We start from the raw sequence: 26317 nt of genomic DNA, 5'->3' as shown, positions 1-26317 counted from the left end.
CTGTCCATCCCCTTCTACGCTTCCTGTTTTGTTTTAAATTTTGAGATGTTTACATGTGTGTTTGTGTGTGTGCATGCACACACACACGGAGGCCAGAAGTTGACCCTTCCCCCTTCCTCGTTACTGAACACGAATGAACAGATGTCTGAGAGTCCAACTGTCCCCCCCAACTTTTCTAAGCTGACCCCCAATTGAAACTAGAAGATTAGAGAGTTATAAACAGCTAAATGCCTGCAAGATCACGCATCTGATAAGTTTTGAAAATAGAGAGGATGTAAGACAAAACATAGAGATGTACCTACCCATAGTTTGTGTTAAAGAAAATGATAACAAAAAAAGGACAAACGTAAATGATGGTGGGGAAGATAAGATCTAGAAGATGTGTCAAATGATACCTTCTCGAGTATGCAGAGGGAGGAAGGGTCATGCAGCAGGGTGTAGGAACTGTTCTCTGCACTCTCAGCACAGCTGCTGTTCTAGGCCGATGCCTGACTTTGCATCATTTTCATGAAATTAAACAACTTCCCTTTTGCCGCTCTGACTCTCCAGTACTCTTATTATGAAGTGAGTCCTAGACCTGTCTCTGATTCCTCAGTGTTAGGATCACAGACGCAGAGGCTGTGCTTGGCTTTTTATGTGGGGAGATGGGGATCTGAACTCAGATCCTCATGCTTGCAATACAAAACGCTTTGAACCGAGCACTCCCCAGTCCTTTCTAGCCCCTCCTTGTAAAGATCTCAGTCTGCGTAAAAGGGGACCACTTTCCTGCAACCACCTCTAAAGGCTTTGTTTCCTATATCACCTACCTGGGGTCTTAAGGCTGGGACGTCAGTGTGTGAATTTGAGGAGACACACTCCAGCCTTTCATCCTGAAGGATCGCATGATACTGTGCTGGGTAAGCCCTATGGGAGGCGAGAACACAGGTCCAGCCCTGCCAGGGGTGCATGTGAACTCCAGTCTGTGAAGCTAGCGGCCACTTTGGAAATCCTGTCTCCCTCCCTGTGAGATCTGGGAGACACCCTCTTCCTGCGCTGCTGTGTCAGGGAAGTGGAATCAAAGACGAGGCTTGTGCTGGGGCTGGACATAGGGAATCCTCAGAGACCGCTGTGTAAGATAGGCCAGGCAGGGAGCTAGGAGTACAGGAAACACTGCCAAATCCTAATGCCCATCAGGCTAAAAGTCACAACACTCACGGACATCCTTGCTGTGGAGTCCCTTGACTCTGGCAGCTATCCCATGCCGAAGTCCTCAAGCACTACTTGTACCCAACACTCCCACACCAGCCCATATACTGTCTGCTCCTCTCTAGTCTGAGCTGTGGTCTCTTCTCTGAGGCGTCTTCCTCTGCCCTTGAACTTGCTTCATCCATGCCTGTGTAGGTGGTCACCTCCTCCAGGAAGCTCTGACTGTTCATGCTTCCTCAGCCCTCAGGGGCTGTCCACTGGCCTAGGGGTTGCCCTCAGATGTGGAGAAAGAAGCACAAGAAAACAGGGAGTGTGCTTTGCACTGCACAGACAGCCCAAGAGAGCAGGCGCTCACACCTTCTTATCAGTGTAAGGAATGTAGCCTTTGGGAGAGCCTTGGAGTGAGGTTGTGATGTGTGGAGGCCCAAGTGCCAGGGTGGGCTTCGAGGCGGGAGCACCTGTTGGTGCTGTCCATGTTTTTCACACACGGTGTCATTTGTTAGTGAAGGACTACACGCCCAGGCTTACTCCTAGCCTATTGGGTGTTAGTGACCCTGAAGTCACCCTTGGGGCTGGGTTCTCTCAATGGCGCCTATAAAGGGCAAAGGAGAATGCCGGTCCCATGGGGCTCCAGCCGAAAGCTGAGTTTTTCTTAGCATGTGGTGGCGCTAGTGTAGAGAAAGGGGCTCTCTCCATCCAAGCCTCCACAAGGACTTCTGAGCACAGCAAAAGAGGCAGACAGTCCCTCGCCCTCCAGGAACTATGGGTTAGCAGGCACAGATGTCAACGCACTAACAGGGAAATGAAGGAACATGAAGGGGACTGGAGTCCCAGGGTGGGGGAGGAGTTGGTGCAAGGCAGGGGTCACCCAGGCCTAAATGTGGCCAGCATGGGAAACAGGAATGCCTCTTAGAGGGGAACCTTGGCTGAGGCACGAAGGACAGGAAGAAGCCAGCTGCCAGGCCATGAAGCCTTTGAAGCTGGCTGCCTTTGAAGCAGGTTTAGGAATGAGACAGGAGACACACACGCACACACACACACACACACACACACACACACACACGCACGCACACAGCTCCCTGGCTGGGAAGGGCTTCTTTCTGCTTCTGCCAGAGGCAGAAAGCAAGGTGAGGGCAAAGGAACAGTGCAAAGGCCATGGGGCTGAGGAAGGGGTGTGGCAGATGGACGTGAGGCTGAGACGTGCCCTCGAGGGATGGACAGAGGTCAGGGCAGCCTCAGCTTTCAGAAAGCCACGAGGCATGGGACCCGGCTTCGTGCACAAAAATCACAGGCAGCTGTGCTCTTGAGGAGGCAGCAGCTTGAAGCCATTTGTCTTCTAACTTGGGGGGAGGGGGAGGCCGGGACAGCCTACAAGCCCCAGCTATGATCTCTCAAACAGATGAAGAGCTGTTTGTTATCAGGAAAGCCATCTGCTAATCTGGCCCTGGAGATGAGACAAAGCTGGACTGTCACACAGGCCATAATGAACGACTTCCTGCCAGGAGTGGATGGTGTGATTGTATGGGTATGTGTCATCTCGCCTAGGACTCAGCCAGAGGTCTCAGCTCTCACTCGCCACATGGAACCTCTCTGATGATCAGCCTCGTTTTCTTTTACTTTTTGGAGATGGGATTTCTCTGTGTAGCCCTGGCTGTCTAAGGACTTGTTCCATAGACCAGGGTGGCCTTGAACTCAGAGATCTATCTGCCTCTGCTTCCCAAGTGCTAGGTTTAAAGGCTTATGCCTCCATTAGCTGACTCAGCCTCATTTTCTTAATTCTTATTCTTACTCTTATTCTCAATATTTTGCAAATTACAATCCACCAAGTAACTCCTGAATTTTTGTTGACTCTTATACAAATACTTGTGTCTCCCAGTAACATGGGATCCTTCTTTGGGCTAAAAACAAGAACCACAAAAGTCAATTTGATTTTTTTTTTTTTTTTTGGTTGCCAAGAAACTCAGGGTCAAGTTGGCATGCAATAATTACATCTCTCTAGGTTCCTGGCAAAACTGTTAGTTCAATTCATTTCTGCATACCACAAGTAGACTATTGATGGACAATGCATTTTTCTAGATTTTTGCTGTTAGAAATAATTCTTCCATTGCTATAACTGAATTAAAAAAGAGAGAGAGAGAAATCCAATCGGCTCATAACACAGAGATGAGTGGTCCCTTTTTGGAAATGGAAATTAGACTGTTTTTCGTTTTTTTGCTTTTGCTGTTTTGAAAACAGCCTGCATGAGGAGATGCTAGCCCACACTGGCTGGGAGGTGGAGAGACTCCATTTTTGGGTCCCTTTCCCTGAATGTGAATCCCTCACTTTCTGGCTTTCAGGGCACCCATGTCAGGAACTACAGAGACAGCCCAGCCTGAGGACAGAGCTCACAGCGCCGTGGTTTCTAACCCTGCAGAATCTGAACATCTTATGACAGTAAAGCGGCCACTAGTCACACCCGTAACGTTTAGATAAACAACGAAGAGTCTTACCAAGTGTTTGGTAGAGAAGAGATGCCCAGATACCGAGAGGAACAGGGGTTAGGAGTCAGAGGATGTGGAGCCCAATCCCAGTGGTGCCACTCTCCAGCACTGAGCCTCCTGGTCAGAGATGAGAGAGAAGAGGATGAGAGAGATGAGATGAGATGAGATGAGATGAGATGAGATGAGATGAGATGAGATGAGAGAGAAGCCAACTGTAACACAAAGCTGCTCCCTGAGCCTCCCACGCGCGGGGGGCAGGGGGGAGCTGAGGTCAAGGGCCCGCGCTGCATGTCTTCAAACACTCAGAGGACATGGAGCTTGACGTGCTGATCTAAACGGCAGCAATCACACTCTCTGGTGACAGCGTGTATGAGGGATGGCAGTATGATGGGGCCTTGACTGTCATGGTAAACTATCATCCTGATCAAGGAGTTGGAGGCAAGGGAATGGGACAAGAAATAAAGAGCATTACTTAAAGTACTCTGCCACTGGAATCTTTGACCACAAAGATTGATCCCAAGGGTGGTGGCAGTCCAACATTGCGAAGGCCATTGTTGTAGATATCCTCACAGAAGTATTTTCTGGGCAAGGCTGGGATGGCTTTTGTGTCAGGCTTGTGGGATGGATGGTTCCTGTGACTGCGCCATCTTGAATGAAAGCCCCTCCTTCACTCAGACCCTCCTATTGAAGAACTGTTTTAATTAGGGTCTGACAAGGGTGACTCCTTGTGGATATGTGGAGAGTTTCCTCTTCTCTTCTTCCTCTTCTGTCTTTTCTTCCCCTCCTTTTCCTATTTCACTTCCTCCTCGACCTCTTCCGTCTTTTCTCCCCTCTTCAAATTCTACTTCCTCTTTGTTCTCTTCTTGCCCATCCCCAACTTTTCTTTTCTTTTTTTTTTTTTTTTTTTTTTTTTTTTAGGTAGATTCTCACCATGTCATCCAGACTGGTCTCACACTCACAATCTTCTGCCTCTGCCTCTGAAGTGCTGGATCACATCCTCGAGGTTGCTTGCTGTGGACCAACCCTGAGGTACAGTCGGATAACAGGGTAGCCAAGACTTTGCATTTTGTGCAGACTGTGTGGGAATGCCTGGGGCTTTGGGTAGGTGGCCCCTGCCAGTGTCTGCAGAAAGTTCAGGCCTTCCATCTCTCCAGGGACGTCTGAGAGCTCGGTTCTACCTAAAATGGGCTGAGGAACCGGAAGTCACCTTGGCCTGTCACCTTGAATTTGGGGTCTGAAGTTTCCCTGCTGATCCAGATCATTTTACAAGTAGGGATGTTGAGCCTGGGGCCAGGCAGAAGTGGGGCAGTGAGAGGTGGTTGTGGTTGACAGCCGCTGAGCTTCAAGGGCTCTTTTCTGTTATCAAGTTCACATGGCTGACAACAAGTGTCCTACAGTGTTCTTGGTGGGGATCCTGCCACAGGAATTTTGTGTCCTTTACCTCTTAACTGATTGAAGTCTTATCACATTTAACGGATGAGGACCCAAGGCACCAAGTGGCTGAGTGATTCAAAGAGCCAGGAAATGGTCCAGCCTGGATTAGACCTGGGTGCTCTAGTCTTAGAGCCATCCAATCCTCATGTTCTTGGCCCATCCTGGGGGTTTCTGGCTGGTATCTGTTTCCCTGATATCTGTTAACTGGTTTTCCAAGCTACTAGGGGTGTGACAAGAAGACCTGGAAAAGCTGTGGGGACAGGCTTGGGCCGAGATGAGAATGAGAGTGAACTAGCCATAACTCTCACCCTCACCCTAACCCTCCCTGACACTAACCCTGGTAACAACTGGGCACAGACCTGAGTACCCCTCAGTATACACTGTTAACGGAGAGTGATTGCTGCCATTTAGATCAGCACGTCAGGCTGATCTAAGTGTATGTTCTCTTGAGTGTATGAAGGCATGCAGCGCTGGCTGTTGACCTCCTGACTCCCCTCAGCCACGGTCTCTTAGTCCTCCAAACTCTGCATTGATAATCAACTTCATATCAAAGTACTAAAGAACCTCCAATCTGCTTACAGCTCAGAGACCCCTCCTCTCTGGCCCTCCTGAATCATATTCCAGGCGAAACACCCCACCATCCTCCCTGGTGCCAAAGCCTATGAGCCTTTGCAGAGGCTGGTCCCTCTGCCCTCTCTCCTTCCTTTCCTCCCTCTCTCCTTTTCTTTCTTGTCATGAGGCACTCTCACACATCCTGCTCTGTCCTTGAACTTGCTATGTAGCTGTGTGTGTATGTGGGTGATCTTGATCTTCTGATCTTCTGGCTTACACCCCCTGACTGCTGGGCACATGTCTGCTGGGCGCAGTGGTACATGCTTGTACCTACGTAGGAGGGTGAAGAAGGAGGGTCACTGGAACCCATGAGGTCAAGGCTAGCCTGGGCAACATAGCATGATAGCCCCTTCTCAAAATAAAACAGATAGGCGTATTTCGTAAGTGAACAACAGCCTAAGATTTCACACACTGCCTATATTAAGGAAAGCACTCCTCAGCTGCTGCCTCCAGACCCTGCTCACCCCAGGAGCGCCAGTCTCCTAAATTCTGAGCAGTCCTGTCCCTCCTACAAGCAGATCAATGCAGTAAAAATCCACCTGTGGCAGGTCCCACTTTGCACTGTCAGAGTTTGAGGTCCTAGCGAATGACTACCTCCCCAACCCCCGCCTCAGCACTCATTCACTGTGGATGATATTGGGTGGCCCCCATTGGACAGTAAGGACACTTTACCTAGCTCAGCGTCTCTGTGTGCAGAGAGGTACCTTTATTCCAGCAGAGCCCAGTCCCTGTGATTGAATCACTGGTCCCACAAGACCAGCTAATTGGTGTCCTGTGGTCCTCCAAATTTACTTGTACTGTGTCTCTTTGTTTTTGTTTTTTTCAGTTTAATCTTTTTGTTTGTTTTCCCAGGCAAGTTTTGTCTGTGTAGCCTGGAACTCGATCTGTACGTATGCCTGACTCAAGAGATCCTCCTGCCTCTTCCTCCTGAGTGCTGAGATTAAAAAGCGTGTGTTATCATGTCTGGCTGATTTTTTTTTTTTTTGTATTGATTATTTATTTTACAGGAGTGCTTAAATTCAAACCCAGGTCGTTATGTTTCCACAAGTGTCTTACCTACTGAGCCATCTTACCAGTTTTTTGTTTTTGTTTTTGTTTTTAAACAAATCTGTGAGTTTTCTCTGCTGTCTGGTAGCTGCCATGCATTCCACACAAACTGGCTTCTGCTGGTCCAGCCTAGGGCTGGTTGGTATCTTAACCCGTCAGGTCAAACCCTTTTCTTGTGATCTGGGCTTCCGGGAGTCCAGAATATACCCCTGGTGTTGGGAATCTGTTTGGCTTGACTGGCAGTCCTGGCAGGGTGCGGGAGTGGCAAAGGGGCCTGGGACGCTGAAGTCCGAACCCCGCAGGGTCTGGGTCCTCTGTAAGCCGGCGGGGGCACCGCGCCTGGGTGGGTGGTGAGGGGAACCTCACCGCTTTGCGTGCGTCCCTGCGGGAGAGGCTGTGTGGCGGCGTGCCCCGGCGACGCAGTGCTGGAGGGAGGGTCCCCGCGGGCCCCGCCCCCGCCTCGCCTCCTCCGGGCGGGATAATTGAACGAGGCGCGCAGGAGCCTCGCGTTGGCTGCCCAGGCCCGGCCAGAGCGTGCCGCCGCTGCCCGCCGCGCCTTTGTCCGTCGCCCGCGCCCATCGGCCCCATGGAGCGCCCCGCGCCGTCGCGCCTCGTCCCGCTGCCGCTGCTGCTGCTCAGCAGCCTCTCGCTGCTGGCGGCCCGAGGTAGGGGCGCCCCGGGCCCACGGCCCCACTTTAGTTCCCCACCCTGGCCTCGCGCTCCCTGGAAGTTTGCAGTTGCCGATGCTCCGGAGCGCGCGCTGCGCCCCGGGGGGGTCATCGTACAGTCCCCAGAGCTGTGACTTCTCCCCAACAATACTTCCGACTCGGCCCCAATGCCCTCCTCGCTAGGGGGACTTTTTTTCAATACTTTCACCATCCAAACAGATCCTGCAATGGCTTCTCACAGCTGCATTCTCTGCTGGTACAGACAGCTCGAAGAGCGCCCGTTGGGCCGTGGGGGTGGGAAGTGCTCTCTCTGAAAAGCAGCTTTAGCGGGTCTTTTCCCACCGCCTCCAGCCCCTATCCTCGGGTGCGGTGGGGGGAGTGGTGGAGGGGGAGCTGCTGCACTCGTTTTGCTCCTGAGCAAACTGAGACAGGAGGGCAGGGGCAGTTAAGTTGTTCAGGGATGGGGCAGAAAGAAAAGAGGAAATACAGGAACATCTCGAAGGCTTGGGAGTTGGCCACCTCCTCCTTCCAGAGCCACCGGAGTGCCTTCCAGCAGACTGGTGGCCCTGAACCACTTCCCCAATACAGGAAACTTAGAGTGGGCTAAGGTCCACCCAGGCTGTGCTTTTCTCAGTCTGTGCTCCTCAAAGCCCCGGGTGGGGTGGGGGCTGGGCAAGCACTTCACCTCAGAGAAGTTGTGGGGCTGTAAATCTCTGACCTTTAACCTCTGTGCCTCTGGGGACCTAAGGGCCTTCAGCCAAGCCTAGCCCTCCTGGAGTCTTTGCTTCTGCAGGGGTGCCCGGCTCCACGCCACCCTTGCAACCTCTTATTCTTTATCCCCGGGGTTAGCTTAGTCTCTTTTGGATTCTCTGATAGCTACCCTCCTGGTCAAAAGGTCACCAAGGGTTGTAGATAACTGCTGGCCTGGAGTCTTAGAGAGGCAGAGGGGAGGGAGAATGGACTGGCTTGGCTAGTTCTGACCTGGAGGAGTTCTAGCTGTTCTGGGCACTGGCCACAGCCTTGGCACATCTTGGGTCCCTTTCTCAGTGTAGGAGACAGGGTGGGATTCATAGCCCTCTGTTAGTGCCAAGAGCTTTGCAGCCCCTAAGAGCGCATGGAGGCCTTTTGGAGGAGATTGTGCTTGGGCCAGAGACGGTGAGGTGGGTGTAAGCCAGAGAAAGGGTCTGAGTCACTGCCGGGGAGAGTTAAAAGCAGAGAGGACTTTTGATATAGGGGGAAGGCACGCTGTTGCAAATGGCAGGGGCCTGTGGCACCTCCACATTGTGCAGATGAAGAAAGAGGTAGAGAGGTTTGGTGCCCACAGCTGAGGGTGAGTACCCACGCTTGCTAACCTGGTTCCACTCAGAGCATCATTCTTCATAAAAAAGCTTCAACCTGAAGCCTGCCAGAACAGGACATCCTGGGACCCATGTTGTGTCTTGCTGGGGGAGCTGCCTTGAATTTGACCAGTTCTGTCTGGTGTGGTTTTCGAAAAGGGTTTGGAACTGCTTGACTCCTTCCCGCAGCTTGTAGCCCTGTAAGGCCGGGTGACCCTGATCTCAGGCCCCAGAGAACTGTGGGATTGGCAGGAAGGTTGCCATCTGAAAAGGACCTTGGAGGAGACCGACAGGCAGTGTACCCTGTTGCTAATCGGCTGCCATTCATTTGGCTTACCAGCGGGCTCTGTGGCCAACAATATGCAGATCTGTCTTGCCAAGGGACAGAGTCAGCCCATGGTTGTCCTGTGACTGATCTGTCCTGTTGGACTTGGCTGCTTCAGAGCCAGCTGAGGGTTTGGGGAGGGGGAGGTGTTGGGAGAAACAGTTGTGTTTTCTCCAAGGCTTTCTTGGCCTCTGGCTCCAGCTTGCAGTTTCCGACTGATTAAAAGAAAGTCCTGTTGGGAGGGAGAACAAAGGCAGAGAGAGAAAGAAAGAGTACTTGGCAGAAACATGTGGCTGTGAGCTGAGCTCCTGGAAGTTTCCCAGTCAGGAGGTGGAGGCTAGAGGCTGGAAGATGAGCCTGGGGGTTGGGAGAGTCCTGGGGGCAGCACTGAGACCCAGCACTTAGACTTCCTAACTCTTGAGTTGCATGTATCCCTCCCTGTGTCCCCGTGTCCCCCCATCCCCCACACTGTACTGTGGAGGGCAGAGGTCGGGGAACCCAGACCAGCTCAATCATCAGGCTACCTGGGTATCTCTTGCTTTGGAAACCAGTTTTCCTACTATAGAAAAATCCAGTGAGATTTACACACAGGGTGGTTCCCTGTGTGTAAAACAAGATAACAGATTCCGACTTGATAGGTTGCCTTAAGGGTTAAGGAAGAGAACCCAGAACTGAGTAGCAGCAGAACTGTCGCTGCGTCATTCTTGTTCGTGCTTCATGCTCAGAAAGCTGTGCTAAGATTGAACTCCAAACTCTTCCTGAAGGAGCTGCAGTAAAGCCCCAGACTGCAGCCCCTGGAGGTGAAGGTTATTCACTGAATAGCTGCCGAGGGACAAGCTCAGCATCAGACACTGAGCTTTGCCGGATGTGGCAGGGAATGAGACAGACCTTTCCCTTCATGTGGTTCATAGCTTCCAGGAGATCCATATAAATGAGCCAAGCCCTTCTAGCAGAGTCCGCGGAGACTTTCTGGAGGAGGCAGTGTGCAACCACGGTCTGCCAGAAGAGAACTCATCGTGCCATTCACTTGAAGGTGTGGGTAGGGCTGGGAGGAAAGTGTGCAATCCTGGCAGAAGGAAGAGCCTAAGCGAAGTCCTGCTGGCAGAAGAAAACATGAGCGTCATCTTAATCGCTTTGCAATTGCCGTGACAAAACGCCATAACTGAGGCAAATTATAAAAGAAAGCATTGAATTTGGGGGATCAAGGCTGCAGAGGATGAGAGTCCATGGTTGTCATGGTGTGAAGTGTGGCAGTGGGCAGGCAGGCAGGCAGGCATGGTGCTGGAGAAGCAGCTGAGAGCTTACATTTAATCGACAAGCATGAGGCGGATAGAAAAAGCTAACTGGGAATGGTATAGGCTTTTGAAATCTCAAAGCTCACCCCCAGTGACACTCCTCCAATAAGGCCACACACATCTTAATCCTTCCCAAACTGCTCCACCAACTGGTAACTAAGTATGGGCTACGGGGGCCATTCTTCTCAAACCACCACAATGAGATACCCAGGAACTTACAGGGGCTCTGCCCTACACTTGTGTCTAGGGCGGCCCCCTGCTTGCAACTCCCTGAAGGCCCCGCAACCTAAGCAGAAAGTATAATGGATGGACAACTCTGCAGGTAACATTTTAGGAAGCCGTTCTCAGAAGACACATGAAATTCTGCCAACGGGCTTTTTGTCTTTTGTTTTGCTTTGTTTTTTAAGGTTTATTCACTTTAAAATTTTATCTATATGAGGGTTTTGCCTGTGTGTGTGTGCACCATGTATGTGCAGTGCTGGAGGAGGCCAGAAGAGGGCATCGGATCCCCTGGTACTGGAGTTACAGATAGTTGTGAGCTGCCATATGGATTCTGGGAACCAAACCCACATCCTGGGCAAGAGAACCTAGTGCTTTTAACCTCTCAGTCATCGTTTCTGCTCCCCCTTCCCAGGTGCATTTTATCCAACAAAAAATTTTTCCTTTTGTGAAATATCAGATCATAACAATTTGATTAATAGCTGCTTTGACATATCCCGTGTGGGCCCAGTTTCTTTGAAACGATCTCAGCTGTGGCCATGTAACAAACTAGGGGGCAAGGAAAGGGACTTTGCCGACATCTGGGTGAGGCATCTGCCCTACTCAGGGCAAGCAGGGCTGTTTTCGAAGCTGGATAGGCCTCACCTCCTTCTGTCCCAGGCTGGTCTTGAGTAAGGCTGGGTGTGTGGTGGAACTGGTACATTACTTCAATGGTCTGTATGCTTCCAGGAGGTATATACGGGACATTCCAGCCCCAAAGGAAGGAGGAAGCAGCTAGGCTCAGTTCTGAAAGACGGTGGGTGAGCCCAAGCCTGTATTCCTCCGAGTCAGTCTGCTTCACTCTGCCTAATGTTGTTCTGGGCCCTTAGGCTAGCTGAAGTGGGTTTTATCCAGAAGCTGACATAATCTTGACGGCCTCTGGTGTAGGTGTTCCAGTATTTTTCCTGGGCCTCTTTCCTTTCAGTCTTGTCGCCTACTGGAGTTAAGATAGACTGAGTTTTGCCGTATGGGTGAAGTCTTGCCTTTCTTTTTGGCTTAAAAGTCTCTTGGGAGAATTCCATAACTAGGAGTCAGTGCTGCCTGTAGTCTGGCTGAGAGTGGCCGGGCAACACTCTTCTCCCTCGACAACATGGATTCTTGAGACTAGCCCTGCCCCCCCTTCACCTATAGGCCCTTTTGTACCTCAGATACTTCCTCACAGAGGAGACTGTCATTGTCCCATTGTACAGGAGGATGCTTAGACCAAGGATCCCTGGCAGCTGAACATTTCAATCCTAAAAAAAGATGCTCAGCGGCCTCACTTTCTCCAGTTAACACTCCATTTTCTTAACTCCAGCTTCAGGGAGGGGATGGGGCTTTCCCTGGGCTTTTATGGTGGATCTGGGAGCTTTAGAAGCTGAGCTGGGTAGAGGTCCAGCCGACCTCTGCTTTTTATGTCCAGATCTCTCCCTCCTGACAGTCCATATAGAGTTGCAAGGGTCTCACGAGATCATATGTTTATTCACAGACATCAAGTGATGGCTGTTGCATAGTGCTGGGACAAAGTACAGAGTGAAACACGGCCTGCCCCCCACCCCGCCCTCCAGGTGTTAAGTTCAAGTATAATCATTTGTGCTAAGTGCTGGGAACGTAAGAGAACAAAGAGACTGTGCAAGACAGGAAACAGATCTGCGGTGAGCCTGCATGTTCGAGCGAGTTGAGGGTGGTTAGGAGTCCCTGAAGGAAGAGCTCTTGGCAGGAGTACATTGGCCCAGGACCACCCGGCTGCAACTTCTAAAGGCCAGGTGTGAGGACACATGACAGCTGGCCAGAGAGGTGAAGGAAACCAAGGGGAGATGGCTCCTGGAAGCTCAAGAGAACCTCAGGGTGGGTAGGATGCTCCAGAGGGGCCAGGAGAAGGGATGGCCCGGGGCGTGCTAGGCTTGGCACACCAGATGGCTGCCTGGGTTGGACCTGCTCCAGGGAGCTTCAGGGGGAAGAGAATTCACCTTCCTAGCTTTGCATTACGCGAGCTCCTTCTCTTCTGCTGCCTCCTCCTGGCTGCTTCTCTACCTCAGATTCTTGTGCTGTCTGTGACAGGTACTGGACATGTGTACTCTGTTTGGTTGGGTCTCTGAAGATAGCATTTCACGGCAGTTCTGGCTTCTTCGTCCCTGGTCCCAGGTCCCTGGAGGGTTCCCCACTTCTGCTGTATTTTAGAGAAGGCAGTGACTGGGGCAGTGGGCAGGATCTTTGCTTGTAGGTGTGAGCTATGGAGGCTCTAGGGAGCAGGCCCAAGATCCCACCCATTAAGGAACACCAGGGCCCTCCGCATTCTCTGAGGGCCTGAGCTTGATCAGAACCCCAGGGAGTCAATTGAGGCTAGCCTCACTATTGGTCCTTCCTGTACTCCCTCTCTCACAGAAATCCAATAATTTGTCATCTGGGATTTCCTACCCCCACTTACTCTGTAGAAGTAGAGGACATTTAACACCCTGAGTTTTGGAAGGCCAGTCTCAGAAGGAAAATGGTTTTGGTAAGATGGCTCTTTGGGAAGCACCTTTGCTTCCTCTGTGACTCTAGCAGCCTAGGGCCGAACACATGGGCAGGAGGAGGCGGGGCAGGGGCTGGGGCCATTTCTCCATACAGCATACAGTCAAAGAAACTGAGACCCAGATCTAGTGTTATGCATCAAGGGTGGGTTCTACTGTTTCCCTCTAAATGGTGGGCCTCTGCATACTGGGACATATGTAGCATGCTGTTGATACCTGTCAGCTTTATGGTTTACTTACTTGTGGGTGTGTGTAGGTGTCCATGTGTGGGAAGTCCAGAGGTTAGCCTCTGGAGTATTGCTCCTTAGGAGCTGTCTACCTTGGTTTTTAATGTAATTTAATGTGTGTGTGTGTGTGTGTGTGTGTGTGTATGCCATGCATATACAGGTGCCCTCAGAGGCCAGAAAAGGGTGTGGGATTCTCTGGCACCAGAGTTACAGAGGGTTGAGAGCTGCTCAGCCTGAATGTTGGGAACCGAACTCGGGTCCCCTGGAATTGCAGCAAATGTCACTGCTGGGTCATCTCTCCAGCCCCACCCTGCTTTTGGGACAAGGCCTTTCACTGGGACCCGAGGTTCACCACTGTTAGGCTAGGCTGGCTGTCCAGCAAGTCTTAATAATCCTCCTGCCTCCGCCTCCCCGGTACTGGGATTACAAATGCATGGCACTGTGTTTAGCTTTTTGTGTGGGTTCTAGAGCTCAAGCTCAGGTCCACCCAGATTGAATGGAAAGCACTTTACTGACAAAGCCATCTCCCAGCCCCATGGAAGTCTTAACTCACCTGGAAGAAAGTTGGCCTGATGCCGCCTCCCCACTGCCACAGTAGTTCTGTGGGTTGGTGCCATCTTCTGAAAGAGGGATCTGGGCCACCAGGTGGTGAGAATAACTGTCCTATTCATTCGATTTTGAAGATTCTGTTTCATCCTCCTTCACCTCCCCATCCCCACACAACAGGTTGAAGAACTGGTTAGAGAGAAACAACAGTTTGTCTGAGGCTGTGCGGTGTCACCTTCTTTCTAGGTGGTGTTTCATGTCACTCAAGCTGGTCCCCAGCTCCTGGATGGTTACAGAGTGTTGTAAGTCATCTGTGTGCTGGGAATCAAACCCTGGTCCTCTGCAAGAACAGTCAGTGCTCTTAACTGCTGAGCCGTCCCTCCAGCCCCGTGGAAGATGACACTTTTTGTTTGTTTTTGTTTGTTTGTTTGTTTGTTTGAGACAGGGTTTCTCTATGTAGTTGCAGAACTCTCACTGTCTCTGTAGACCAGGCTGTTCTTGAACTTACAGAGATCTGTCTGCCTCTGCCTCCCAAGTGTTGGGTTTAAAAGCGTGCACCACCACCTCCTGATAGAGGATGAGACTTTTGATTCACAGTGTTGCTTGCTTGCCTTTGGACACTTTGACTGAATGAAAGTCAGCCATATATTGCAAGACAGTTTGATCTTGGTTTATACTAATTGCTTATGGGTCCTGTCACACAGTCAGATGACAGAGTTAAAACTAGTTGACAGGAGGCATTTCTTCTCAGAAAAGACAGACAACCAGGACTGGAGTGAGAGAAGGTTCTGGATTGGCTCACTCAGGGAGCGGGGTGAGTTAATTGCCAGACTTTGAGCTGCTGCTGGCTGCTGGCTGCACAGAGACAGTGGTGATGCCCTGGAAGCAGAATAGAAAGAGAGAGCTTGTGGGGACATGGGAAGGAGGGGAGTCCCTCACTCCAGAATCTGACTGAAGCCCAAGAATCGAGAATCCCAGCACGTGCAGTTAAATAATACTCCTTTCATTTACAGAGACTTTTATGTATCAGTGCTTCTCAAGCTGTGGGTCCAAGACCCCTTTGTGGGTCTCAGGTTAGATAGCCTGCATGTTAGATATTTACATTATAAGTCCTAACAGTAGCAAGATTACAGTTATGAGTTAGTAACTTAGTAATTTTGTGGGGGGGAGGGGTCACCACAACACGAGAAACTGCATTAAAGGGTCGCAGCATTGGGAAGGTTGAGAACCACTGCTTTATGTTAAAGTGAGATGAACCAGGCTGAAGGCCAGGGCAGTGTCTTCCTTCTCCCAGGATGAGCCTAGGAATCTCAAGTGAAGTCGGGAGGTTATAGCGTAGCTCTCCTACCTGCCTACTTACCCGTGGTCTAGACTTTTCTACCTTGTCAACACTTGTGATCCTGGTGGCCCTCTGGTCATCTTTTAGGTTTCATAACAAGCCTTTGAAGAGAGTTAACTTCAAAACCTACAGAAATGATAAATGAACTTTGAGAAATTGGTGATCTTTCACTCTCCCTCTGGGAGCCCACACCCACATTTGGGTACATTTTATGTTCCCAGACTCGTCTGAGGAGCCCATACCTATGTGCTTGGGTGTGGCTTGTCTGTCTATCTGAGCACCTCTCTTTCTCTTAAGCCTTCTACTTAAACCAGGTACTTAAAAAAGTACACTTTATCGAAGCTCAGCTCTGCCCGGTCTTGAAATTCTTTTCTGCATCAAAGCCCTGCGTTTGGCTTGAGTTGAGGTTCCTCGCGCAGCAGGCACCAGAGGGGAGCTGAGCCTTCAGTCTCAGCAGTTAAAGAGCGCTTCCTGCTTTCACAGAGGACCTAGGTTTCCTTCCCAGCACCCACATGGCAGCTCACAACTGTCTATTACTCCAGTTCAAGGGGAGCTGATGTCTCTTCCGGCCTCCTTCGGTGCTACATTATTATGGGATGCACAGACATAAGTGCAGGCAAAACGTTCATCGCGGTGAAATGTATGTCACATTAAATTCACCCTCCTCACTCTCAGGTGTGTAGTCAGCAGGGCCCATAAGAGAATTCACGCTGCTGTGCAAATGTCACTCCCATTTACTAGAACTTTCTCATCTTCCCAGACAGTAATTCCATACCTATTAAATGCCCCTGCCAAACACCTGTTTCTGTCTATAATTTTAACATTTAAAAATGTTTATCTATCTGTCTATATCTATCTATTTATCTAACTGTCTATCTATCTATCTATCTATCTATCCATCTATCTATCTATCTACATGGGTGTTCTGTGCAGTGGCACATGAGTGGAGGTCAGCACTTACAGGAACCTCTTCTTTCCTTCTACCATGTGAGTCTCAGGGACTGAACCTGGGCCTTCAGGTTTGGTGCAGTCATCATTACGCTGAGTCATCTTCTGGCCTTGTCTAGGAATTTGACTTTAGGGACCGCCTATGTACCTTGCAGGGCCTCGGAGTCGGCCAAGTCCTGGGCAGAGCTGGCCACATGCTGCTTTCGGTTAGTGAAGTGTAGCTCTGGTGGGGACGGGGGACACTTTAGCATTGTTTTTGTTGGTGGTAGTGACTCGGTTCAGCCTCAGTTCCTAGCTCCGTCTGGAGTCTGAATCCCTTCCTTGCTATGACCATTTGGTGGCAGGACGCTTAGGGTATCTGAAAGAGACTAGTGACTGTGGGATGGGGGAGCGGAAGTGGGAAGAACCCAAGTGGACTTCACATAACTGCAGGGTGGTGGCACCGACCCCTCCCCAGATGAGCACCTGGAGGCTCAGCTGCTGCAGGAATGCGTCCAGAAGGGGAAGCCAGGGCAGTAGCTCAGACCCTGGCGTGCCCATGCCAGCCTCCTCCACTGCCCTCATTCAGCGTCTCGAGCTGCTGTAAGCCCTTATAGACTAGCATGGGCCCTCTTGGGCTCCATTCCTATTGGGCTGGGGCCCCTAGCACATCTTCAGATAGACAGTTCCACCTCCATCCCAGGGAGCCCGTGAGCTTGGGCCAATCAGCTCCAGCTGACACGGGCCGTGCTTGGCAATCCCTTTGTGCTCGCTATTTATTTAGTCACAGGACTGGGCCTTTAGAGTGCTTCTCAGGGAGTTATCTGCTGTGTGCACCCCAGGCAATTGTCCTAGAATAAGACAATAATAAATCTTAGAATAGGATTTCTAAATCTTCATGTTTCCTTCCAGCTGTTCTGCTGGGATTCCTTCCTGGGAGAGCAAAGTCAGAAGCAATCTGTATAACCTGGCAGGGCAAACAGGGCAGGAAGGGGGTGCAGCTGCTCAGTTGCGCCACTAACGCCTTTAATACTATGTGCTGGGCTTGAGAGGGCAGTGTGAGGCTCAGAGCTTAGGGGGACAGGACCTGGGGTCTGAGTGGGACCTCATTTGCAAAGGTCTTCGACCCCAGGGCAGCAGGGACACTCTCTTCCCCTCTGGCCATTGTCCAGCCTGGCTGTGGTCTCTACCTATCTCTTCTTGCTCTCTGAGTGGCCATGCAGGCACTTTCCTCTGACTTATAAGACACCTCAAGCCCAAGGAGGATGAGCTGACCCCCCACCCCACCAACAGCTTTCAGCCAGCTTTTCTCTGCAAGGATCAGGTCTGGGACACCCTGCTGAAGGACATTTGAGTCACATTCCAAGGACATTCCAAGTTTCCAGACTGCCTGAAAGTTTAACATCCGATTGTCTTGCTAGCACAAGGTTCAGTGTCTAACTAAGGTTCCCTGGCAGGCATCAATTTTAAAACACACTAGAAGCCTCCCTGCAGCAGAGGACTCACTGCCCGCCCACCCACCGTGCCCAGGGAGTTCTACACCCAGGCCTGGCAGAGGCTCCCCTTTCACAGGTGACAGCAGGCATCCCTCCCAAGCTGCCATGCCACTGTTCAGAACCTCATCACCCTGCCCTGCCTTCCTACAGACAATGTAGAGGTCTCATAAACTGTGGGTCACAGGGGTGAAGTGGCCTAGCTGGGGTCACAAAGAGAAAGTTCCAGCACTGGAGACCCAAGTTTATTTGGCTCCAGAGCTGTGCCCTTCCCCTGACTCTTGCTCCTATTTTTGTTTGTTTTTCTGGGGAGGAGGAAAGTGGGTTTGCTATGTATCTTAGGGTCCAGTCTTGAACCCAGACTTGCAGAAATCCCCCTGCCTCAGCCTTCTACCTAACTCTTTATCTCAGCTCTTTGCCTCCATGGTCAGTTTTTGCCAAAGTATAAGAGGACAAGGGGCAGACTCACCATCAGGATCTCTGGCTGGGGGAGTGCATCAGATAAATGGAACATTGGAGGCCGTGAGATGAGCCCAAGTGTGAAGGGTTCTGAGATGGGAGCCCCAGCCGGTAAGACTAGCTGAGTGGGCCAGCAGTAGGGAGGTGATAGGCAGTGTAAGCACTGGTTTACAGAGTGATTGAGAGGGTTCTGTGTGCACTCACTGCCCCTCCAGACTTGGCCTGATGTTATAGTTGGGGCTGCAGGAAGCGGGCAACCCGATGATGTGGCTGGGGAGGAGGTACCAAGCAGGTCACCCGTCTGCTTGTTCTCTTCCCTACACAGTGAATGCAGACATCTCCATGGAGGCTTGCTGTACAGAGGGAAATCAAATGGCCAGCCAGCACAAGGACTGCTCGCTGCCGTATACCTCAGAATCCAAGGAGTGCAGGTAAGGGCCACTGTTTGACAGCGCATGCCCATCTAAAGGCAAGTGGGAGGAAGGACAGTGTGTGCCAGATGTCTGAGATGTGGAGAGGAGAACCTGCCTCCCTCCATCTGCTTCTCTTTCCTTTCTGCTTCTGAGCCCTTCACACAGAGCTTGATTCATTGCCCTGGGCTGCCCTGTGCTCACTGGGGCATCTGTTGCTTTCCCTGGTCTGAAAAGTAAGACGATCCAGGTATTCAGCCCCCGTCTGCCACAGCTGTCTAACTCTGGGCAAGTCAGTTTCCCAAATAAAAGGGTAGAGGCTGGGGAGTTAGGTTTCTGCCAACATCAGCCTGGCTTGTTACATATCGTCTGCTAAGCTACTGGTGCCTGGGACCTTTTATACAAAGTTGGGGACCATCTGTGGGAGGTGTGGGGGATGGTTCTCAGGCACTGGAGGGGTTACAGTTATGGAAATGGGTGGGGCTTATAACCTTAGAGCAATAGTGTGCCCATGAGCTCGTGGGCCAATGTGATACTACTGAACAGTGACATGGTGACACTGCCCAGTCTAGCAGGTGAGGAATGGGCTCATTGAGGTGAAAGTACCTGTCCCTGCTTAGCAACAGCAGCCATGAAGGGAGAGCAGATTTTAGAAGCCAGTTCTCCAGGTACCCTTCTCATCAGGGCAGAGTTTTTGTCTGTGCCCCCGAGGGCTTGTGGGGACCAGGCCATTTGACTTTCGTTCTTGGAGCCTTCACGGTTGATTAGGACAAAGCAGAGCTGCAGACTTTGCAAATTGTGGAAGATACACATAAAACTCACTGTTTTGATCCTTTGTGAAGGCTTATGCATATTGTCCAGCTCCCAGACCCTTACAGTCTTGCAAAATGGAACTTCTGGCCCCACATACCCTCAAATCCTGCCTACCTCATCAACTTCCTGCCTATGAATTTGACTTCTGTGTCCCTGTGGGACTGGCTTGTCTCACTTGGCACTGGGCCCTGTTTTGAGACAGAGTCACATTATATCACATGATTTTGCTCACCCATTTGTCCTTCCGCTCACATTTAGGTTCCTTCTACATTTTGGCTGTCGCAAATGGCACTGTATAAACTTGGGCAGGCAGCCCCCGGTTGGAGACCCGGCTCCAGATTCTCTTGATTGGGATAGCTGGATCCCATGACAGATCTGTTTTTAGCTCTTTGGGGAACTCTGTGCTGTTTCCCAAAAAGCTGTCCGTGTTTCCTTCCCACCAGCCATGGACAATTCACACAGCCCACGTCTCCTCATCTTTACTGTTGGCTTAGTTACTTTCTATTGCTGTGACAAGACAACATGGCCAAGGCAACGTATAAAAGAACACTTTTAATTGGGTTTACAGTTCCAGGGAGTTAGGGCTCATGATATTTGGTCCAACTGGGGAATGTATATGAGTAAATATATATGAATAAATATATATGAGTCTGTTGGGGCTGTTCTCATTGGATTTACAGTTCCAGGCAGGTATGGCCCATGATAGAGTCCAGTTAGAGTCTGCCTCCAACAAGGCCACAACCCCTAACCCTTCCCAAACAGTTCCACCCACTGGGGACCAAATATTCAAATATATATGAGCCTTTTTGGGCCATTCTCATTCAAATCATCACAGTAGTGCTTGTTACTTTCTCATTAGCATCCTAGGTATTTAGTGAAATGCCTCTCATCTACAGTTCCAGTAAAGTAGATGTGAAATTAATGGCACAACTGTAGACGCATTATCCCAGATCTGGAGGGTGGCTCTAGAGAGATATGGCAAGCCGGGTTCACACTTCTGAGCCCCGGGTACAAGAAGGACTGGCCAGGGCAGTTCTCCACAGGCAGAGGGAGACCGGGAGGCCCTGGCTTGTCTTACAGACAGCTCAGGGTAAGTGGCTGTTTCTGCCCTTGCTGGCTCTGGCTTTAGGTTTCTTTGGTCTGGATGAGAGCCATGTTGTGACACCCTTCCTCCCCTGTTGCCTTCAGGGCTGGTTTTCTGGCCTCTGAGATGTGTTTGAGTCTGAGGAATAGATTCTGGCAGATTCAAGTTCTACCTGAGCCCCTGTTTTCTGAAGAGTTTTTCGTAGCCAAGACTGTGGGTGGCGGGAGGCTCAGACATCTGGTTGCTGCTATCTTCCACACTGGGTCCTTCAATAAACTGTGTCAAAAGATCCTCTGAAACTTCCTCTCTGAGCCTGGAAGACAGAGGTGAGGTTTAGAAGAACTGAGCTGGGTGGAAGGAGGGGAGGGCAGAGCCTAGAGTCTGCAGCAGACTGCTTTGTTTATGTGAACAGGTAAGAACATTCTCTAACTGGCCTTGGCAAAGGCTCTCTCTGTGCTCAGAGTTGGGTGTCTCTGCTCCCACCACAGACACCATGCTGCATTTGGTCTTTCTAACGAAACGCCTGCCAAGTGCTTCCTGTAGGCTAGACACTGGGTCTCTCTTCCTGTGGGAGCTGGGGTGTGGGGATTCCCCAGAGGACATCACCTGTCTCCTTGGGCCTCTGTTCTGAGCTTGGCTCCACCAGAGAGTCCTGGCACAGCTACTGCTCTGCCCACAGGATGATCCAGGAGCAGTGTTGCCACAACCAGCTGGAGGAGATGCACTGTGCCACAGGCATCAACCTGGCCAGCGAGCCAGATGGCTGCGCCAAGCACCACAACAGTAGCCTGGAGACCTTATTCATAAAGGTGAGTAAGGCTGAGGGCCACACAAGGCCGCCATTCTCCCTGTCCATCCTTTCCCACCTTGCCCTGTGAACAGCAGGCCGCTCAGGTATCCTCCCCTTCTCATTTAGTGGGTAAGCCTGACCAGCCTGACTTCCAGACTGGTCAAGATGGTGACGGCCCAGCTCCACCCTAGGGAAACAAGAAGAGCCTGAGGATCGCTCTGTCCCAGTCTTTAGATAGAAGTCAGAGCAGGGGTTTTCTGGGCCTTTCAGAATCCTCTCAGTTCAGAATAGGCATTCCCCTACTGCCTAGGAGGCCCCGATACTTCTCTGCTCTCTGGGTAAACTGAGGCACTGACTCACAGCAGGGCCACACTAGGGCCTAATAACACGGGACTTCTGTAACCATTCTGTAGAAGACATTGGAGTTCAGAGAGTCTTATACTCCAATGGCCTCTCAACAGCCTTGTCAAGGACTCAGAGGGGATTCTTCATAGAATATAATCAGATAAGCAGTGGGATCTCTTTCCTGACTGCTCCTGGGACCCCAGGTCTGGGCCAGGTTGTAGTTTGCCATGGCTATGGAAGGCTCTCCTGTGTGCGCATAGGAGCTGACTACAACATCTCCAGGCTCAAACACAAATAGACCAATGGTCATGGCTCATCTCCTCAGGAGAAAAGCCGGTGCCCTTCTGGGTGACTGCAAGAAATGGTGATGACTGTGGCTTCCTGGGACACCACCTGTCCCTTCCAAAAAGGTGGTAGTGGAATCAAGGAGTGAAAATCCGATTACAGTCTGGATTTGGGGAGGGTGGATAAGAGTGTCTGCATACAGGCAGATACTGCTCCTGGGTCCCGAGCTCTGCCTTGACAGCCATGGCCTGCCACAGCCATCAGGCCTTTGTGGGGACAGGGGGGAAGGCTCTGACATGGGGAGCTAGGCAGGGCTAGAGTGAGTGACCTGGTTAAGGGGTTTGTGAGCCAGGACTTTGGGCGTACAGTGACCACCTCCCTGGGTACGGCTGGGTTCTTAACATTGTGTGCCTTAACATTGTAGACAGCTGAGCCCCGGCCCTAGATTTGAGGAAAGAGGTGTGAAGTATTAGAACATTCTAGCAAGATCGGGAACAGATTACCTGGCTGAATTAATGAAGTGTGTGTTTCTGGAAAAGATTACTCACACCCCAGAGGAGGGTGAGCTCACAGCGGCTCTTTGGGGTATCAGAGTGGGTACAGTGACATGGAGAGGGCCCCCTCAGCCTCCACAGGTGCTGAAGCAAAGCTTCTGGCTGGGAGCTTTCTGGAAATTCTTTGTCTTTAGAAGGACTGAGCCAGTGTTGTGTGTGTGTGTGTGTGTGTGTGTGTGTGTGTGTGTGCGCACGCGCGCGCGCTTGCACGCGCACACGCGCTTACCCCAGGATCTGGGTTAGGGCACAGGTCTAACTTTTGGGTCATGGGGTCTCAGTGAGAGGCAGTGGCCAAGCCTCATGCCTTGCTGGGGACCTTGAGGCTCTAGGGTCTGACCCTTGGGGTTGAGAGTGTGCACCCACTCTTCTGGCAGGCAGTTGAGACCTTGTACACAGAGCAGACCCTTGGGGGCACTGGTCTGTTCCCTTCTCCTCAAGATGGATGGGCTGGGCTGGGGGTTGCTGGTCGGGAAAGGGATGTCCAAGGGGGTAGTTGTCTTAGGGTTTTATTGCTGTGAAGAAACGCCATGACTGCACCAACTCCTCTAGAGGAAGGCATTTAATGGGGGCTACCTTACCGTTCAGAGGTTTAGTCTGTTATCATCATGGAGGGAAGTGTGGGAGCACACAGGCAGATTTGGTGCTGGAGAAGAGCTGAGAGTCCTTCGTCTGTGTTGGCAGACAGCAGGAAGAGAGTGAGACACTGGGCCTGGCTTGAGCCTATGAGATCTCAAAGCTACCCCTAGTGACACACTTCCTCCAACAAAGCCACACCTACTCCAACAAGGCCACACCTCCTAATAGGAGTTGCCACTCCCTAATGGGCCTATGGGGGCTGTTTTCATTCAAACCACCACGGTAGTCATGCAGCAGAACTGGGCAGGGAAGTGGAGTCTTTCTAGGTGCCAGACCTTGTAGGTTCCTTTCAAAACAGACCCAGGAGGCTTGGAGCGGCCCAGCATGCTTTCTGACATACTTCTAATAGTTAGATAAATTACCCATATCAGATATTTTCTTGCTTTCCTGAGACTGTAGACAAGAGGGGTGTCAGAGGTGTGTCCCTAAGGTTCTTGTGGGGCCCAAAGAGCCACTTGTACAACCCTCAGTTCCCAGTCTGGAATCTCTCTCTTCACAGAGGTGCTGCCACTGTTGCATGCTGGGAAGGGCCGCCCAGACCCGAGGCCAGACCTGTGAGCCCAACCTCATGATAAACTACCAGTGTGGGTTGGTATTCCGTGCCTGCTGCGTGAAGGGACAAGAGAGTTCAGACTTACCCCGAGGCGATGGTGGGGACCTTCAGGACCTTCGGGTGGTGTCTGCTGCAGGTAACTCCCCTCCCTTCCAGTGTGAAGCAGTATGTTAGCATCCTCCAGGCTGTCTGTCTCTACGACATGGTTGGCTTACCCTTTCTGTGGGTATCACATTTCTGGGTTTCCACCAATGATGGATTAAATATGTTAGAGGAAAGAGGGCTGGGAGATGGCTCAGTGGATAAAATGTACACATGAAAGCCTGAATTTGGATTGCCCAGCACCCACAAACAAGCCCCACCAAGCAGTATGCATCTTTTTGACCCAGGGCTTGGGGTGTAGAGCAGACAGGGCCATCCCTAGAACTCACGGGACAGCCAGTGTGGCTGTCAGTCCAGTGAGGGACCCTGTCTCAAAGAAAAAGATGACAGCATAGGAGAGGACAGCAGATGTTGGCCTGGAAACCTCCACGTGTGCACGCATGGCTGCAGCACCTGTACACGCATGCGCACACGCCACATGCTCAAAGTGTTGGAGAAGAGATCTGGAGTCTGTAGTGAGTGTACACAGACATTTTTTTCTTGTCATTTCCCTGAGCAGAATAACAACTATTTATATAGCATTGATATTACATTAGTTGTTAAAAATAAGCTAGAGACGAGCAAAGGCACAGAGGCATGTGCATAGATTATGGACAGATGTTACGGTATTTTATGTAAGAGACTTGAATGTCTGAATTGTAAAACAATGAATTTATTTTTATTTTATGTGTATGAGTGTTTTGTCTGCATTTACGTCTCTGCACCATATGCATGCAGTGTCAGTGGAAGCCAGAAGAGGGCGTTGGAGCTTGTGGCACTGTAGTTACAGATGGCCGTGAGCCACCGTATGGATGTTGGGACCAAACCTGGGTCCTCTGCAGAAATAGCACATGCTCTTTAACTGCTGAGCCACCACTCCAGCTTCTTGTCTGTGGGTTTTAATGCCCTCCAGTGTCCCGGCACCAATCCCCATGGATACCAACGATGGCTGTGTAGAGGGAATTGTGTGACTGGGGTTGGAGGGTTGGAGGGCAGGCCTCTGAGCCAGAGCCCCAGGGAAAAGCTGATGTGACTAAAGTCCAAAGGCCTTCAGCTGCCAGAATTCTCTTCCTCACCCTCCATCCCTTAGGGCCTCCAGCTGGTTAGGTGAGGCTCACTGAACATTCCGGAGGGACTGTCTGCTCATGTCAATCAGATTCCATGGATTTAAACATTAACCTCTTCTCACAAAAGGTGCCTTTATAATGACATTCCATTAAGTTGCCACGTGAGGCTGACCATCATGGCTGTGTGACTGGAAGAGTACCAAGCGTCCTGCAGGCTTCTGGCTCCACAAGTGTCTTGCCTTTGAGAACTCTCCTTGCCCTGGTGACAGCCCAGTTGCCCTTTAATCTGATTCTCCTTTGAGGACCTTGATCTTTAAGGTCACATGATGAACGGTGAAGGAGGGACAACTTGGCTTTTTGAGTCCAGTGTGGGCCAGTGGCTGGGTGCATCTGTGTTCAAGTAGCAGGCTCTTCCTCAGAGGGATGTGGGACCCCAAAGCAGCTCCCTGTGATTTTAAAGCTTTTGTTGACCAGATTCACCTGTCCCCACTTTCCACAGCCAGATGTACCTGAAGCCCTAAGGGGCATGGTTCTGTGATGTATGATCTTCTTCTTCCTCCTCTTCCTCCTCCTCCTCTTCTTCTTTTGTTTCTTCTTCTTTTGCTTCTGGTTCTTCTGCTTCCTCTTCCTCTTCTTCTTTTCAATCTATTTATTTATATGCGTATGAGTGTTTCCTCCACATATGTATATCATGTGCCCTCCCAGGCCAGAAGAATGCTCTTAGAGGTCAGAGGAGGGCGTTGGAACCCCTGGAACTGGTGGTTGTGTGCCAATTGTGGGCGCTAGGAACTGAACCCAGGTCCTCTGCAAGAACGTGTTTTTTAACCACTGAGTCTTCCTTGCATCCCAGACCTCCTGGTTCTTTAATCAGGTCTCACTTACATTGTGAGTTTCTGAGCCATATGGATGGGTTGCACTAGGAAGGTGCAGGCATCCCACCCCTCTGCTTGCTGGGAATTTTGTCTCAGTCTCACCTCTCTCGACCTTTATGCTCATAGACTCCGATATCCAGTTCAGGCCGTGTTTCAGGAGATCATCTAAAAGCTTAGCTGCCCCTTCAAGGGAAGGCACATTTAATAAAGGTGAAAGAAGGCAGAGGGTACAAACGGGTCTTCTGCTCGATGCTGACAGGAGGAGAAGGGACGTATCCTCCTAAGATGAGATGCTGCTCGCATGACCTTGTCTCATCTCTCTGCTCCTAGCCAAGCTTCCTGATGACGAGGAACAAGAAGACCCATACCTGAATGACCGCTGTCGAGGTGAGGCATTGAGACCTGTGGGAGCCCTTTGGTAGGTAGCTAAGAAAGCGCAGGGGACAGTGTTGACACAAGACTCAGCTGGAAAGCACTTCCGACCTTGTGGCCCTGGTGGAGCCCTGTCTTTCTCCGTCCCCAAGTGCTCCGAGTTGGGGGCCTGTGGGAGACGGTGGCTTACAAGACACAGGACTGCTGTAAGTACTCTAGCACCAGCAAGCTCATGGTGGCGCTTCTCCAGGGCTGAGATGCTCCAGGAAGA

The 26317-nt window shown here is 51.0% G+C and overlaps 1 protein-coding gene across 2 annotated transcripts in view; it reads left to right on the top strand.

The window, feature by feature from the left end:
- The first annotated feature begins 7255 nt into the window (after window positions 1–7255).
- The window catches only part of Fbln1 (fibulin 1), a 71000-nt gene continuing 51938 nt past the window's right edge, over window positions 7256–26317 (top strand). For both annotated transcript variants that reach the window (XM_021630872.2, XM_021630873.2), the window contains exons 1-5: window positions 7256–7423; window positions 18450–18555; window positions 21111–21240; window positions 23541–23730; window positions 26005–26061. In XM_021630872.2, coding sequence (XP_021486547.1) covers window positions 7345–7423; window positions 18450–18555; window positions 21111–21240; window positions 23541–23730; window positions 26005–26061 — 562 coding nt within the window. In that variant the 5' untranslated portion in view covers window positions 7256–7344. The remainder of the gene's footprint in view (window positions 7424–18449; window positions 18556–21110; window positions 21241–23540; window positions 23731–26004; window positions 26062–26317) is intronic.

The sequence above is a fragment of the Meriones unguiculatus genome, chromosome 8, assembly GCF_030254825.1.
Source record: "Meriones unguiculatus strain TT.TT164.6M chromosome 8, Bangor_MerUng_6.1, whole genome shotgun sequence".
Taxonomy (NCBI): Eukaryota; Metazoa; Chordata; class Mammalia; order Rodentia; family Muridae; genus Meriones; species Meriones unguiculatus.
This window is presented reverse-complemented; position numbering and strand designations above follow the sequence as displayed.